This window comes from Cetorhinus maximus, chromosome 1 (assembly GCF_964194155.1).
Source record: "Cetorhinus maximus chromosome 1, sCetMax3.hap1.1, whole genome shotgun sequence".
In the NCBI taxonomy this organism is placed as follows: Eukaryota; Metazoa; Chordata; class Chondrichthyes; order Lamniformes; family Cetorhinidae; genus Cetorhinus; species Cetorhinus maximus.
Genome location: NC_135879.1, coordinates 210,258,198 through 210,276,430, shown reverse-complemented (window position 1 = coordinate 210,276,430; position 18,233 = coordinate 210,258,198). Strand labels below are relative to the sequence as shown.

General features: G+C 39.9%; 1 protein-coding gene across 5 annotated transcripts in view; it reads left to right on the top strand.

The window, feature by feature from the left end:
- The window catches only part of LOC144686798 (mothers against decapentaplegic homolog 4), a 94,728-nt gene that overhangs the window by 51,419 nt on the left and 25,076 nt on the right, over positions 1-18,233 (top strand). For all 5 annotated transcript variants that reach the window (XM_078552543.1, XM_078552554.1, XM_078552517.1 and 2 more), the window contains 4 exons: positions 354-584; positions 7,736-7,855; positions 13,399-13,512; positions 18,040-18,090. In XM_078552543.1, coding sequence (XP_078408669.1) covers positions 354-584; positions 7,736-7,855; positions 13,399-13,512; positions 18,040-18,090 — 516 coding nt within the window. The remainder of the gene's footprint in view (positions 1-353; positions 585-7,735; positions 7,856-13,398; positions 13,513-18,039; positions 18,091-18,233) is intronic.

The window sequence follows — 18,233 nt, the reverse complement described above, 5'->3', positions numbered from 1 at the left end:
CAAAATGTTAATGTATTATTATATTGCAGCAAGATGGTGTTATGTGGGCTTGTGCAATGACTATCTATAGAGTGCAATCTGTAAGCATGAGGCAGATATTTAGCAGGGAAAGTGAAAGCTTCCTGCATGGAGATTAGCCAAGTTTTTTTGTGCAGTTGCAAGTGTCTGATTGGAGTGATTTTGGAGGCAACCTTGGAAGTAGGTTTATACTCCTGCCTGTCCCCTCACCTGCTAGATTGCTGAATGGTGGATGGCATGAAAGATCTTTTTAAAGAGAGAAAATACCTGAATATTAATAACAATCGTCTTGCTTTCATTAATGCTTATTGACATCTTTCCTTTTTCAAAATTAGTTCCAGCTCCTTCAAATCTTTTAGTTAAAGATGAATTTGTGAATGAATACGGGCAAGTTGAAGGACAGCAGTCTCTGTTGAACACTGAAGGACATTCTTTGCAGACAATCCAACATCCGCCTAGCACCAGGCAACCAACTGAAACTTACAGTGGACCAGCCTTGTTAACACCAGCAGAGCCCAGTACTCCCAGCACCACCAATTTTCCCAACATTCCCGTTGCCACCACAAGTAAGTGGAATTATAGTTAGGGTTAATGAAAACAAAGTGTACATATATATTGTAGAAAAGAAAATGGATCTTGCATCGAGGGACAGTTTCCTTGTAAATTTTCAGTCATGAAACAAGTCACGATCTCACAACCTTATGACCTGAGACAAGAATGCTATTTCAGAAATTTAATTTAGACTACATTGGCTTATAAGACTGAAAAATGATTGGGTAAACTAGGTGAGCCATTGAGGGACCTGATATGCTGTTTGATTTCATTGTTTTAAAGTGTATTTCTCAAGAATGATTTTTTTACTAAACATTTTAGATTTTTTAAATATATATTTAGTATATACTTGTTACAGCTCTGCATTTTAGTTGAAATTTCAGTGCTGAGAAACTTATGCAGAACTTGGTTTTTAAAATTTTTTCACGGGATGTGGGTGTCGCTGGCTAGGCAGGCATTTATTGCCCAGCCCTAATTGCCCTTGAGAAGTTGGTGACGAGCTGCCTTCTTGAACCGCTGCAATCCACGCGGTGTAGGTACACCCACAGTGCTGTTAGGAAGGGAGTTCTACGGTTTTGACACAGCGACAATGAAGGAACGGCAATATAGTTCCAAAGTCAGGATAGTGTGTGGCTTGGAGGTGGTGGCCATGTATTTGCTGCCCTTGTTATTCTTGGTGTTAGGGGTCACAGATCTGTAAGGTGCTGTCAAAGGACCCTTGGTGAGTTGCTGCAGTGCATCTTGTATATGGTACACACTCTGTGTGAGTGGTGGAGGGAGTGGATGTTTAAAGTGGTGGATGGAGTGCTACTCCTGTATTAAGTCGATCCTGCAGTCATGTTCTGGAGAAAAATAAACTATGTAATGCAGTAACATAAGCTTTTGCCCAGTAGTTTAGACAACACTAAAGTTGCATTCCCATATTGGCATATGCAATAATACTTTAATTGCATTGAAATTCCATTGAAAAGGTAGGTGGGATCTCTGTTTAACATCTTGCCCAAACAACAGAACCTCCAGACACTGCATTGATATAGCATCAACCTACATTATGTGCTCAACTGATGAGTTGGGGCTTGATCACACAACCTTATGACCTGAGACAAGAATGCTATCTCAGAAATCTAATTTAGACTACATTGGCTTGCATGACTAAGCTATTGATTAGATAAACTAGCTGAACCACTGAGGGACCTGATGTGCTGTTTGATTTCATTGTTCTAAATTCATTTGTAGAATTTTTAAAAAATTCAGGAAACCTGGGGAAAAACAAAATTCAGAAAAGGCTCAACAGGTTATTTAGCATCTGTGGAGAGAACCAACAAGTAGACTGTTTTCAATACTGGGGTAGGGGAAAAGTTAACTTCACCATTCTGGTGTAAAACCAGTGATGTAGATTGCACTACAGTTATGGGAACCACCAGATTTTCTGGTTTATATAACGGCTGCTTGACTCTCAATGCTAATAATTTGAAACATACCCCCAGGGCTTTACCTTAAGTCCATCAATGTTAACTATCTTGATTTTAAAGGTTCCTCATTGTATTACAAAAGAGCACTTTCTGCTTTTGGTCAAATGGGGCTGTTAGTGAAATATTTTGCAAGAAACAATTTTAGCTTTGCCTCAACTTTGTCTCTATTTCAGTATCAGTGATACTTGGATAATTTCAACAAAATGAGCAAAGTTTCAGTGGGGGTGGTCAGAAGCCTGAGAGCTGTCTCGAGGAGCATCATAAATGTAATCAAGTGATCCACGTGGACACATTGAGAGCAAATTCCATGGAAATAAATCACTTCAAAAAGCAGTTCAATATAAACTTATATACGCATAACTTCTCATGAAACCTTATAAATTCACTTGGGATAGGTAAAACAGTGGTTAGCAGTACATTGGGATAAGGCATTTTATTTACTAGTACCAAACAGGCAGATGAAAGGCTGAAGACTAATTCAAGTCACATGGCATAGTCTGTGAAATCTTCACTTGGCTCCATTTCTTCACAAGATAAACTTTACTATCTTGTGCAGTATGAAGATCAATCTTTAAAATCAGTTTTTCCTGATCTTATTTTTAAAAATTCATTCATGCAATGTGGGTGTCATTGACAAGGCCAGAATTTATTGTCCATCCCTAATTGCCCTTAAGATGGTGGTGAACTGCCTTCTTGAACTGCCATGGTTAGTGTAAAGCTGCTGTCACAGGGCAATTCCAGAATTTTGACCAGTTCAAATGAAGGAATGGCAGTTATAGTTCAGTCAGGCTGTGCCTTAAAGGGTAATTTACAAGTTGTGCTGTTCACATGTGTATACTGCCCTTGTCTTTCTCGGCAGTAAGTGTTGAAGGCTTGGTGAGTTGCTGCAGTGCAACTTGTAGATGGTACACATTTCACCACCGGCACTTAGTAGCTGCAGAAATTTCCAATCAAATGCCTGCTTTGTCCTGGATGGTTTCAAGTTTCTTTATTATTATTGGAGCTGCACTCATCAGACAAGTGGAGAGTATTCCATCACATTTCTGACTTGTGCCTTGTAGAATGCGGAAAGGCTTTGGGGAGTCAGGAATTGACTCACTTGTCACAAGCCTCTGGCCTGCTTGCATAGCCCCAGTATTTATGTGGTTGGTCCAGTTATGTTTCTGGTCAATGGTGACCTCCCATGATCTTGATGGTGGAGTATTTGGCATTGGTGATCCTTTGACTATCAAATGGAGATGGTTAGATTCTCTCTTATTGGAGATGATCATTGCTCGGCAATTCTGTGGCGCAAACATTGCTTGCCATTTATCAGCAGGAGCCTGAATGTTCTCCAGGTCTTGCTGCATGTGGAAATGGACTGCTTCATTATTTGAGGAGTTGAGTAGAACCGAACACTGCAATAATCAGCTATCATCCTCACTTGACATCGGCAACTACAATGAGGCAGAAAGTCATTGAAACAGCTGAAGTTGGTTGGCTGTTGGACACTGCCCTGATAAACTCCTGCAGCCATGTCCTGGGGCTGAGATGATTGGCCTCCAACAGCCACAACCGCCTTCCTTTGTGCTAGGTATGACTCCAACCAGTGGAGAATTTTTCATCTGATTCCCATTAACTTTAATTTTACTAGGACTCTTTAGTGCACACTCAGTCAATTGATGTCAAAGGTAGTCATTATCCCCTCATTCTTTCTTTAGCTCTTTGTCCATGTTTGGATGAAAGTTGTAATGAGGTCTGGAGCTGAGTGGTTTACGCTGAACCCAAACTAAGCATTGCTGAGCAGATTTTTTTTTAATTGTTTCATGGGATCTGAGCATCACTAGCAAGGCCAGCAGTTGCCCATCCCTAATTGCCCTTGAGAAAGTGATGGGGCGCTGGCTTTTTGAAGACCATCTGGGGTAGATACATCCACAATGCTGTTAGGAAGGGAGTTCCAGGATTTTCTCACAAGGATAGCGAAATACCGGTGATATAGTTCACAGTCAGGATGGTGTGTGGCTTGGAGAGGAATTGGAGATGATGGTATTCCCATACATTTGCTGCCCTTGCCCTTCAAGTTGAAAGAGGGTAGTGGGTTTGGAAAGTGCAGTTGAAGGAATCTTAGTGAGTAGCTGCAATGTATCTTGTGTATTGTACACACTGCTGCAGAGATGATGGATAGAATGAATGTTTAAGGTCATTGATGGGGTGTTGATCAAGCTGCCTGCTTTGTCCTCCATAGTGTCAGCTTCTTGAGTGTTTTGGAGCTGCTTTCATCCAGGCAAGTGGAGAGTATTTCATTAAGCTCCTGAATTGTGCCTTGTTGATGCTGGGCTGGCATTTGGGAAGTCAAAAGGTGAGTTCTTGCTACAGTAATTGTATGGCTGTTCCACTTAAGTTTCTAGTCATTGGTAATTCCCCAAGATGTTAACGTTGCTGAGGAAATGCTGCTTGATAGTACTGTTGATGACACCGTTCCTACTTTGAGAGTAGGCTGATGGGGGGTGGTAATTAGCTAGATCATATTTGTCCTACTTATTGTGGACAGGACACACCTGGCCAATTTTCTACTTTGTCAGCTAGATGCCAGTATTGTAGTTATACTGGAATATATTGGCTAGAGCCATAGCTAGTTCTGGAGCACAAGTCTTTAGTACTACACCCAGCATGTTGTCTTTACTGTATCTACTATGCTCAGCTGTTCCTTGATAGTCATGTGGAACAAATCAAATTGGTTGAACACTGGCATCTGAGATTGTTAGGCTCATCAGGAGGTGGCCAAGATTGATCATCCACTTGGCACTTCTGCTTACAAGCACTTCAGCCATGCCATTTGTATTCATGTGCTGGGCTGCACCATTGTTAAAGATGGGAATGTAAGTGGAGTCGTCTCCTCCTGTTAGATATTTACTTGTCCACCACCTGACTGGGTGTGGCGGGACTGTCGAGCTTTAATGTGATCTGTTAATTGTGGGACTACTTCACTTGGTATATTACATTTATTTTTATTCTTTCATAGCATGTGGCCATCACAGGCTAGACCAGCATTTGTTCCCAAACCCTAAATGCCTTTGGAAAGATGGTGGTGAGCAGCTGTCTTGAACCTTGCAGTCCATGTGGTGTTAGGTACAGTGCTGTTAGGGAGAGAGTTCCAGGATTTTGACCCAGCAGTTGTGATGGAACATTGATGTAGTTCTACATCAGGATGGTTTGTAGCTTGGGAGGGAACTTGTAGTTGGTGGTGTTCCCACGCATCTGCTGCTCTTGTCCTTTGAGGTGGTTTGGAAGGTGCTGTCGAAGGAGCCTTGGTGAGTTGCTGCAGTGCATCTTGTAGATGGTGCACACTGCTGCCACTGTGCATCAGTGGTGGAGGGATTGAATGTTGAAGGTGGTGGATGGGGTGCCAATGAAAAAGGCTGTTAGTAATTATGTAGTACTGTGTTGTGGCTTCACCAGGTTGGCATCTCATTTTTAGGTATGCATGGCACTCCTGGTGTACTCTTCTATAATCCTTATTGAATCAGTGTTAGTCCCCTTGCTCAATTTTAATGATGAAATGAGGGATATATCAGGCCAATAGGTGACATATCGTGATGGTATAAAATTCTGTTGCTGATGGTTTTAGTGCATCGTGGATGTCCAATTTTGAGCTGCTACATCTGTTCTGAACCTATCCCATTTAGTCTGATAGTGTTGGACCACACGATGAAGGGTGTTGTCATAGTTTCTACAAGAATTGTGTAGTGGCCACTCCTACCAATACTCTTCTGGACAGATGCATCTGCAACAGATAGATTGGTAGGACAGGGTCAAATAGGTTTTTCCCTTGTGTTCTCACCACCTGCTGCAGGCCCAATCAGCAGCTATATCCTTTAGGACTTGCCAGCTTGGTCAGTAGTGGTGCTACTGTGTCACTCTTGGTGATGCACATTGAAGTCCCCCATGCAGAGTACAGTATGTGCCCTTCCCACCCTCAGTGCTTCGTCCAAGTGGTGCTCAGCATGGAAGACTACCAATTCATAGGTTATAATAGGTTTCTTTTTACTAGACCATGTTTGATCTGATGCCACGTCTTCATGGGGCCCAGAGTCAATGTTGGAATTCCCAGGGCCAGTCCATCCTGACTGTATACTGCTGTGCCATCATCTCTGGCTGGTCTGACTTATCAGTGGGACAGGCCATGCCTAGGGATGGTGGAGGAGGATGACCCTGGGATGTTGGCTGAAAGGTATCATTGTGTGTATCACTCCTCTTAGCAGGCTCCCTCCAAATTGAGAAGAAAGATTAAAATTTTCTAATCAAAAATAAAATGCAGTAATGTGATTTGTGTGCATTTCTAGGCCTGATTTTCAGCAGAACCACAAACCAGGACTGCAAATTGTATTTTAAAAGAGGATCTGGGTGAGCTTTAGGTTCAGTTGTATGGAGTATATTCTCTATGTTGTAGCAAATGTCTGTCTTTCATTTGTAGCATGGCGCAAAGATAGTTCTGCACTGACACAGATGCCACATTGATAACTGAGGTCATCAACCAATGGTCACACACTGAAGCATTGTTTACTAAAAGTAAGATTACAGCTGTGCATAATCTGCAAAAATGTATCATGTCACATGGTTATAAAGACAAATAAGTAACTGGAGCCACAGCCGTAAACAGTGGCTCTTTAATTTTAATTTTACTTTTTTCTAGTGGTTAGGTAAGTCCGATGGTGAGACCATAAACCTGATGACTGAATTGTGTAAATAATTGTGAATTGTCATTTGATTAATTTCTTTCTTAAAAAAAAATCCTGGCTTTTTTTAAGTTTTAGTAATGATCAAAATAAAAACTTTACTGATTTTTCTCAATTTACCTTGACTCTTGGGCTTTCATACCCCTCTTCCTCTTAGACATTGATAACTAGAAAAACCAGGTTTTATAATTGACAAAAACAGTCATTAGAGCTACTTAACCATGAAGGACAACAATATTCAGAAGTGTGTTTCAAGAGAGTATCTCATCTAGTTCAGGCAGTATTGCATATCATAAAAGTGAAACCTGAACGATTGTTTATGATGATTGAACTTTTTAATGCTTTTTTAAACTCCCAATTTTAGATAAAATTGCCCTTAGAGACAGAAAATGGCAGGAATTGCAACAGGGCAAGTGACATCTGAAGGGAAAAGAAAGGTTTACATGTTGGATTTTAAAACTATCTTTTTCATTCAGATGCAGATGAACCTGCTGTTGAGTTTCCAGCATCTTTTTATATTTACTTCTGATTTCCAGGATTTGCAGTGCTCTTTTTGCCAATAAAATCATATTCTTTTCAGTTGTCTGCATGTTATTTATTTGTCAATTTTTGTCATTTCGAGAGGAACTGTCAATGGAACATGGTCTCAAAAACTGATTCATGGTAAGAAGTACAGTTTTGCAGTGAACTTGATGGGATTGCATGTGCTTTTTCAGACTGCATTGTTCCCATCCTAATTAATTGCAATGTATACCTCAAAGCTGGAGATGCGGTTGAAGAGAGAGAATTTTGAAAAAAAGTATAGTGGTTTGGGTAGTATTTGGTCTGAAAAATGTAGTAAAATCAGTTTAAACCTTGGACTTCACCTGAAGTTGCATCACTAGAATTTTTCAATATCTGTTGGTATCCATCGATGTTTCAGAATTGGACTGCTAAATTCATCAGAATGAATTTTGCCTTGCACTCTATTTTCCTCAGGTCAGCCAAGCAACATGTTGCCGGTGAACCACAATGATGGATTAATACAGATTGCCTCGGGGCCTCAGCAAGCAACACAGCAGAATGGCTTTCCGGCACAACCAGCAACCTACCATCACAGTAAGGAAGCAGTATTTCAGAGTTATATTTGACTGTCATTATGCTGAGTGATCAATGTTTACATACCTCAATCAAATTGTTGGTCATTTTTCTCACAATTTATAATCAGCCCACTGTAGCTAAGCATAAATGGCACTTTGGTTCAGTCCAAACCATGCTTACTACACTGCATTCCCCGGCATAGGAAGCATCTTGTTCAGGTTGCAGACCACAAACGCTATGTGTGTCTGTGTGCATATGTGTACATTGACAGGATCAGTAAGTATAATTTTACTTCCTATTGGCAGATAAGTAGATGTTACCACAATTTTTTTAACTGATGTTACCACAATTTTTTTTAACTGTTGATCCTGCTTTCAAATGATTTTTTTCAGACTTAATTTCAAAATCTATTTTACAAAGGTTTTTGTTTTAGTTTTGAAATGACTTGTTTTAAAAGCAGGAGGTCTTGAGCCCTATTTGTAAATTGAAAAGTGTTTATAATTGGTGCATAAATATAAATTAGCCACTCACCAATTAAATACAGAATTTAGAAGGAATTTATTTATGCAGAGTGTAGTGGGCATGTGGAACTCAGTACCACATTGGAATGGTTGAAGCATTTAGCATTGGCACATGTAAGAGGAGGCTTGCAGGTGAGAAGCTGTAATTAGAGTGTGGAATATAAACATTTGGGCTGAACAGCCTATTTCTGTGCTGTTGTTTCTATGTAATTGCTCATAGCTTGAATGTACCCTTCCGCTGTTGCCAACCAATCCTAGAACTGTTTAAATTCAATTGCTTCCATAACCAAGAAATTTGCATTGTTATGAATCTTAGCAGCTAAATATCACACTTTTTTTCATGCAAGTTTTCCTGCCATTGTGGTTTGGAACAGGAGGAAAATATAGTCACTGGAATACCATGATTTTATTAGCAATTAAATGTTTAAAACTTGGGAGGGGTACAATGGAGAAAAATTGTTAAATATACTGATCTGTACATTTTGCATTTTCTGTACACCAAACAAGGTGGCCCGATTTCCATTCATTTTGTAGCACTTCTCATTGCATTAAGATGCAGTTGTGATTTGGAGTGGTTCTGGAATTTCTTTGCATGAGTTGCACCAAAATTGTGATTTTCACAGGAAATGTGACTGGCTGATTTCGAATGCATGATTACGATGCGCTGCTTCAATTTGTTTACAGTTTGCGACTGGGAAACTTGCACAAATTTAACGGCACAGGAAACTTCCGGTAAATGCAGCAAAACAAAACTTCAGAGAAGAGAAGTTGGGTGGCCTGATTGTAGAAGAACAGCACCATGAGGAGGAGCTGTTCAGGAAGGAGAAAACCAAACACTGTCCCCTAGGTGGCAAAAATCAAAATTATGGTGGTCAATTTTTGGAGAAAATCAATGCAATCTTCTCTTTACCCAAGACATATTTGAGAGGAAATAACAGTGGCGCAACCTGCATTAAATCTGTTGGATGTAGTTGGAGGAAGTATGTGGAGGAAGCAGGATTCACCCTTGAGATCCTGAACCTCCTAAAGCCTTTAGCAGGAGGTACCGCTGGTATGTCCATGTCATAGCAGCGTCAATCATCCCATTCAGATTAATTAGCCTTTCAAATCCATGCAAATCACTATCTCTTTTGTTGTTGGTGCTAATTCCACCTTCCTTTAAACTTTGCTAATTAGGAATTGGGTCTGTTTTCTTTTAGGATACTTCAAATTAATCAAAATGTACTGCACCAATTGCAGTCAGCTCTCAGTATGAAAAATTTCAACTTTAAGGCACATTTAGCTTGTGGTCACTTTAGCTTGTAGCAATACACCGTAATTTTCTTCTGTCAATTCTCTCAGAAAACATCTCACCCAATTCTCCATGATTTTAACACAATGCATCATTTCTTCCCCAACCCATCCCATCCCATCCCACCCCACACTAGGTTTTGCCCCAGTAAGAGCAGGATGAACTTCCTTAGCCTCTTCCATTAGGCTGGGAACCATCCTTGTTGCCCTTCTTTGAATCCTTTCATGTGAATGTACTTGTCCTCCTGGATAATCGATATATGCTGAGATTCCCCCTTCACCTGTTTTTCTCATAGATACCATGGCGGAGTCGAACCTTGTGACCATTGAAGATGATGATGATGATGATGAGGATGATTATGGGGAACCCCAGGAGATTATTCATCCAGGTTCTCCAGTGGATGATCCAGATAACGGGCCAAATAGATGGAGATCTTCAACTTGGGTCCCTGAAGAAACTTTCTTTAAAATCGAGGAATGTCACAATGCTATGTTGATCGATGGTTTCCAAAGGATTGAAGAGGGAATTCATGGACTTCGCCAAGATATGAATGAGCACATGGAGAACTTGTGTGGCTCCATTGACTCTCTCCGTACTCCCCTGCAACTAATAGGGCAAACCCTTCAGGGCCTTCTCTTACATTTAAGGGCTAACCAAGAACCAGGGAGGATGGATACAGGAACTTCACATAGTGAAGAGACTGTGGAGCCTGGCCCCTCCAACATCCCTTCAGAAACAGAACTTGACCAGAGTGATACAAAACCTTTCAAAAAGCAAAAAATTTATTGAAAATATAAAATGGTGTGGGTCACCAGGAGACAATTTTATCTTCCATGTGTTACAGTTTTTTTGGAAGAGGAGGTCTTACCTTAGCCACAGAGTGTGACATCTCATCTGCAGGGGGAGCTTCCCACAAAAAAAGGGCAAAATGTTTTCCTTTCTTGTTTTTAAAGAAACAAAATTTGTCTTCGTCTTTTAGTATGTTACTGTGCTTGGAAATCCCCTATGCATCCAAAAAAAATCATAAATTAATTAAAATGCCTGATCACGTTCTGTCATTGTTGCACTGCATCAGCATCTGTCCCGCTTTAACTTGCCACAACTGAAAGTTTGGCTATGTTGCCTTGGCAACGGTAACAGGAAAATATTTTAAAAGACTATAAGTTCTAAAGAAAATGTATAGACCTGCGTCTATGCAAATGAAATTCATTTTGCGGGATTCTAGATATACGCCCAAGTAGTTCATCTTGTGGTGCAGCGTAATTGGTTATACTTGATTGCCTCTGCAAGTTTGAAGAACACCTCACTGATGACTTCAAGACCTTGCACCTGAAAAAAAACAAAGACAAACGAAAGGTGGAGCTAATGATGTGTTTGGATTGCATACATCAAGGATTCTTGACTTCTACAGATCAAAACTTTCATGAGCCAGCTTTTTATATTCTCTGGTTAAACTAGCCTCATTGGAGGCTGAAGAACTGCAGGAGCTGTAATTGGTACCAATCTTGGGAAATATCCCCCAGGGTATTCAACTGATACATTGCTAATTTTGCGCTTATTATGTTAAAATTTGCACAGCTAATGAGCTGGAGTATTTCTCAGTTTCTGCAGATTCGTTTGGGGTGAAGTAGTACACAGCTACCAATGCGCTTGGTAGTGTTTTGCTCCTGGGGCTTTGGATTAGAGCACAGAACTGTTTTGCGTTCTGTTGCTGTGTCTGATCTAAGAGAGCTGATTGATTGCACAGCATTATTGCCAAGGCACTGTAATCAGGCTGTTACGTATTGACATGGATAACTGATGTAGTTGAGTTTATTTATTTGGAAAGTGCCCATGCCAGTTATGGGGACATTGTCGCAGTGGTCACTTTGAATGCATAAATAATTAGGCCATGGGACGCTCCCTTTGAGCTCCACACACCATGTACGCACACACACACCTTGGACATATACACAAACTGTTGCTATTTGAGGTAGTAATTATGCTAGACTTGTGCTTCAGACTAGTTTGGATATTCACCCTTTCTCCCCATCTCTTGCCTGGGAAGAAAACTTTGCCATATACCTGTGAAATGCAGTTTCCAGCAGTTATTTATCCTCAAGTACACTTTGCAACTTTGCCAGAGTACTTTAAAAGTGAGTAACAAGATGGATTTGTGGAAAAAACTTTGTACTATAAACAGTGTATGAGAGTGAGGGGAGATGTAACTTGCAGTTTAACCATGACATATCCATTGCTTTTTATTACCCAAAGCCTTAGACATGTTGGCAAATCCTATATCTGGAAATAATTAGTTACAGTTTCATTGCTTAGAGGCACTTGCAACTCAGGCTCTATTATAGATGCCTTTGAAAAGTTGCAATTCTGTTTCAAAATAGGGTCCATAAAATGAAGCTGAATTAAAGTAATTCTTCACTTCATACCTCTTAAAATAGACCTTCATGCTTTGTAAACTATTTTTTATTAAATATTCTTTGTGCTATGTTCCATTCACCATTTTATTAAACAGATTTTATTGCACCTGATGGCATGTTATTTTCTTCCTTTTGTTTCAATTTACGCTTTTTTGTTTATGCAAATACAAAAATGTTTTGTGATACTTGCACAATTATGAAAAAAATTATTAGAATTTACAGGTGTAAAAGAGCACGTTTGAAATATTTCGTCTTTAGTGTAAGTCTGATAATTTCCTATACAGCTTATATACTGAGTAAGCTCAAAAGTCCAGTAACACATCTTTTAGCTCTGGTATTTCTAACATTACTCCTTGTTAAACTTAAAATAATTTCTATTAATTATGTTTGAAAAACAGCAGGTGGCAGTAAAGGTCTCTCTTTTAATGTTTTTTGACACTTTCTGACCATTTATTGTACTTATGCCCTATATTGTTGGATTGATTTCAATCTCCAATAAATCTAGCTTATAACAATCATTTTTGGTATTGAAATCTTACTATGTGAGAAACTTTTGGTGTATCAAAGTGTAATCTTAATTTTTTTGCATGCTATGAAACTGAGACATTGCTTAACCTGCCTTTGTGAGACAAGGTTTCAAGAGACAAGAGACTTTCAAAGTGAGTTCTCTCAGTAAATGTCAAGATTGGTCCCTGTTAAGTTTTATAAAGTCACTCACTGTACCTGGTGGTTTTACGTCTAAGTTCTTCTCTGTAATCTTAAAATTTTCATGAAGATAGCTCTTTGAATTTGCTGCCACATAGAGGGTTGTCTGTTATTTGTCATACCACATAGCTGATGATGTTGGGTGTCTACTCATTTCACTGAGGGATAACCAGCTTGGACCTGTTGGGCTGAATGGCCTGTCACTGTGCTGTAAATCCTATAATGTTCAACTTAATGTCAATTTGTGATCAGTTTCTATCTGCCACTGGTGCGCTCCAATGACGATGTTGGAGACTTCTGAGTTATTGGCGTAGACTTATTGTGGGGCTTAGGTTAGATTTGAAGAGGCCTGTATTTGTATTTGTTGAGAACGTAAAGCTGTAATTCGGCTTTCTAGCTCTATGTTTGGGATTCTTTGTGCATGATTTCGAAAATTACAAGAGAATTTAATAGTTTAAAAATAAGGTTCTTAAACCATTAAATGGGCATTGTGATGTTTCATGGCTGTCTTTTTTCATCATTTACAACTTTGGAGATTAATGCTGATTTTTTTTGTGTGAAAGATGCTTGATTTACTTGTTACAAAAATTGATATATACAACCATATATTCCCAATTTGTGACCTAACAGATAGCACTACAACTTGGACTGGAAGCAGAACGGCAGCATTTACCCCTAATATGCCTCACCACCAGAATGGACACCTTCAACACCACACCCCTATACATCATGCTGGCCATTACTGTAAGTCTTGATGCAGGACTTGTGTCAACCAAGAGATTATGCTTAATTTTGCATCCCCCTGTAGGTATATGAATGAAAGTTATTATATATTGCGATGCAACTTACCCCAAATACTATGCAATATCTGTCCCCGAAATTTTGAATTGCAGCACCATTTTGTGTAGGGTTGGAAAAGGGAAACAGTCTATTCAATATCACAGAATCACACAGTGCAGAAGAGGCCCTTTGGCCCATCGAGTCTGCACCAACACGTGAGAACACCTGACCTACCTACCTAACCAAATTTACCAGAATTTGGCCTATAGCCTTGAACGTTATAACGTGCCAAGTGCTCATCCAGGTACTTTTTAAAGGATGTGAGGCAACCCGCCTCCACCACCCTGTCAGGCAGTGCATTCCAGACCGTCACCACCCTCTAGGTAAAAACGTTTTTCCTCACATCCCCCCTAAACCTCCTGCCCCTCACCTTGAACTTATGTCCCTGCATGACTGACCCTTCAACTAAAGGGAACAGCTGCTCCCTATCCATCATGTCCATGCCCCTCAAGATCTTGTACACTGCGATCAGGTCACCCCTCAGTCTTCTCTGCTCCAATGAAAACAACCCAAGTCTATCCAACCTCTTTTCATAACTTAAATGTTTCACCCCAGGCAACATCCTGGTGAATCTCCTCTGTGACCCCCTCCAGTGCAATCACATCCTTCCTATAATGTGGCGATCAGAACTGCACACAGTACTCCAACTGTGACCTCACCAAGGTTCTATACAACTCCAACATGACCTCCCTACTTTTGTAATCTATGCCTCGATTAATAAAGGCAAGTGTCCCATGTGCCTTTTTCACCACCCCACTAATGTGCCCCTCAGTTTTCAGAGATCTATGGACACACACACCAAGGTCCCTTTGTTCCTCAGAACTTCCTAGTGTCATGCCATTCATTGAATACTTCCTTGTCAAATTACTCCTTCCAAAGTGTATTATCTCACACTTTACAGGGTTAAATTCCATCTGCCACTTATCTGCCCATTTGACCATCCCATCTATATCTTCCTGTAGCCCAAGGCACTCAACCTCACTGTTAACCACCCGGCCAATCTTTGTGTCATCCTCAAACTTACTAATCCAACCCCCCACATAGTCATCTTTGTCGTTTATATAAATGACGAATAATAGGGGACCCAGCACAAATCCCTGTGATATGTCACTGGACTCTGGCTTCCAGTCACTAAAGCATCCTTCTGTCATCACCCTCTGTCTCCTACAACTAAGCCAATTTTGAATCCACATTATCAAATTACCCTGTATCCCATGTGCATTTGCCTTCTTTATAAGTCTCCCATGTGGGACCCAGCTGAATTCCACATAAACTACATCAACTGCACTACCCTCATCTACACACCTGGTCACCACCTCAAAAAATTCAATCAAATTTGTTAGGCATGACCTCCCCCTGACAAAGCCATGCTGACTATCCCTGATCAAACCTTGCCTCTCCAAGTGGAGATAGATTCTCTCCTTCAGAATTTTCTCCAATAGTTTCCCTACCATTGACGTGAGACTCACTGGCCTGTAGTTCCCTGGCTTATCTCTACAACCCTTCTTAAATAGCGGAACCACATTAACTGTTCTCCAGTCTTCTGGCACCTCCCCCATGGCCAGAGAGGAATTAAAAATTTGGGTCAGAGCCCCTGCGACCTCCTCCCTTGCCTCCCTCAACAGTCTGAGACACAAATCATCTGGACCTGGAGATTTGTCCACTTTTAAGCCTGCCAACACCTCTAATACCTTGTCACTTCCTATATCAATTTGCTCAAGAACCTCACAGTCTCTCTCCCCGAGATCGATACCTTCATCCTCATTCTCTTGGGTGAAGATGGATGTGAAGTATTCATTCAACACTCTCGTGATGTCCTCTGGCTCCACCCATAGATTGCCCCCTTGGCCCCTTATGGGCCCTACTCTTTCCCTGGTTATCCTCTTCCCATTGATATACTTATAGAATATCTTGGGATTTTCCCTACTTTTACCAGCCAGAGCTTTCTCATATCCTCTCTTTGCTCTCCTAATTGCTTTCTTAAGCTCCACCCTGCACTTTCTGTACTCCACTAATCCCTCCGCTGATTTGCTCCCCTTGTACCTGCTAAAAGTCTCTCTTTTCCTTCTCATCATAACCTGAATATCTCTGGTCATCCATGGTTCTCTAGGCTTGTTACTCCTTCCTATCACCCTAGCGGGAACATGTTGAGCCTGTACCCTCCCCATTTCCTTTTTGAATGCCTCCCACTGCTCCTCTGTAGATTTCCCCACAAGTAACTGTTCCTAGCCTATCTTGGCCAGATCCTGCCTTATTTTACTAAAATCCACTCTTCCCCCAATCCAAAATATGTTGGCTTCATCGTATGAAACTGCCTTGATCAAATGTTTCAGGCTTTGTGTCTACTTGTGTTAGTTGTAACATTTCTACTATTAACAAATTTTTTAACATATCTAAATTTTATTTCTTGGTTTTTCATTTTTGCTCTCATCCACTTTCATTGCAGCAAGAATAAAAAAAACTTGCATAAAATAATCTTAAAATTTAAGGAAGACAATCAGTGAACATAGAATTGCTTTTGAAATGCCTAATTTTCACAGAAAAAATATTACTTGCAGATAAGAATCCAAAGAAATTGGACTCTGCATAATGGATAGTTTCATTTACATTAGAGGCCAAAAAAATGTGCTTCTCTATGGTGGACAAAGTATTCATTTTGAATCCTTGAAGATGACTTTAATGATCTGCACTACATTATGAACAGGAATAGACCATATACACCCTTCAAACCTGCTCCGCCATTAAATTAGCTCATGACTCATCATAGCATGGTTAGATGCAAGTTGAAAGCTCCTGCTGTACAAAAGCAAAGTTTCCTATAGCCACAATAAGAACAATCAGTATCCTGTATGAAAACAGTGTGGCTTTTTTGAGGGATATTTCCCAGTTTTGTACTGCAGGAACCTGCTGGAAGACAGCCCACACACATTCCACTCAAAACCACAATACATCTGATTTTCATTGGATCAAGCTAAATTCAAATATATCCAAATGTGAAAGCTAGTGTGCCACCCAGGCCCCATGAAATATATATTCTGATTAAACTTTACAGTGGTGACGTGAAGTTATATACCTATCATCAACTAAGTTTATACAAAGGCTATGGGTAGTAACTCTCATGCCTGAGGCAAAATCAAAGAGAAAACAGTTCACAGCTCCCTTGTAATGTTTAGAATGATGTAGCAGTTTCGATGGCTGCTGATTCTCTTTTAATAAGCACCATGATTTTGTCGACTTGAAGGTGCTGGCTTGGATTAAATGCACTATATGGCATGGTACTGAGACATATCAACCAGGAATGTTCCAGGTTCAGTCTGTTTGTGCTAGCTAAGAAGTTTTCAAACATGGCAGTGGAAAGGAGTATTACAGTTGATTTCAGTGCAGAAGGGAGGAAAAATCCCACTGCTGACCCCAGCCAAGATTTCTGCTGGAAACTTGCATGCAGGTTCAAAAGTGGATTACTTCTGAGTTCTAAGTTGAATAACCTGCTGATGGTCACTGCCTATTGGCATACATAAGTGTACACTTTAGAACACTACAAGGGGGACAGTACTGGCACTTATGAAACCCTACCCTATCATGAATGATCATTCAATCATAACTATATAAGGGGAAGAAAGAGAGAAAATGATATTACTGGTCTAAAATTTGAGAATGCGCAGGAATAAAAAGTAAATAAATTGTAGCATGTATGAATGATTGTGACATTTGTATCAAGTATCCTATTCCTTCATTTAAGGTTTATTGCCTATTTTTGTTGAAGCCCATGCATGTGTTATATTCATAGCATGTAGAGATTGTCTGACCTTGTATGTGACTTTCTAGCAGTCAATTGCAGCACCTAAGAACTTCATATATGGTAGCATAATAATTTTGTTCACCTCCTTGCTCCTCTTCCTACTTGGATGTTTAGCACAGCTGGTGCACAACTGCTAAAATAGAAAATGGTTACATGTTGCCAGTGTTGTGGCATAACTTAAAAGTTCGCTTTATAAAGAGAAAATTTAAAGAAATTGTATTGGGAAGGAGGAGAGTATAATCTTCACTTAGTACCAGAAACAACAAAGCACGAGAAAGAAATTGCAACACAATGCCTTAAGAAGGACCTAGAAAGAAGAGTTCCTCAACATCATCCGAGTGTTGAAGGGCTGGAATTATTTTTCATATCTGTCTGGCCATTCCATCTTGCTGCCTCAAGTTATTATCATGTGGATTTTATTAATCCAGTCAGACGTGCATTTACCAATGTTTAGTCAATCAGTTCAGAATTGTTTTCATGTGTAGAAATTATAGAAAATATCTGCAAGTAATGCCAAATTAACAAAAATATTATCAATTTACTTAGCAAACTCTTATTAGAAATCTCTTCTACTCATTAAGTAATTTATGTATGTTTGAGGTATGAAATTATGTACCAACTTTCTTCCTTAGGGGCAGTGCATAATGAACTTGCCTACCAGCCTCCTATATCCAATCATCCAGGTTAGTAAAATAAAAATGAAATCTGACAATTGCATAATCTCATTTATGTTATTTATGGGGACCTTATAATATGGATCCCAAATACGAGTCAGAATTGATCCTAAGTTAGGACAGCACTTTACGTTAAGTCCTGAAGTTAGACA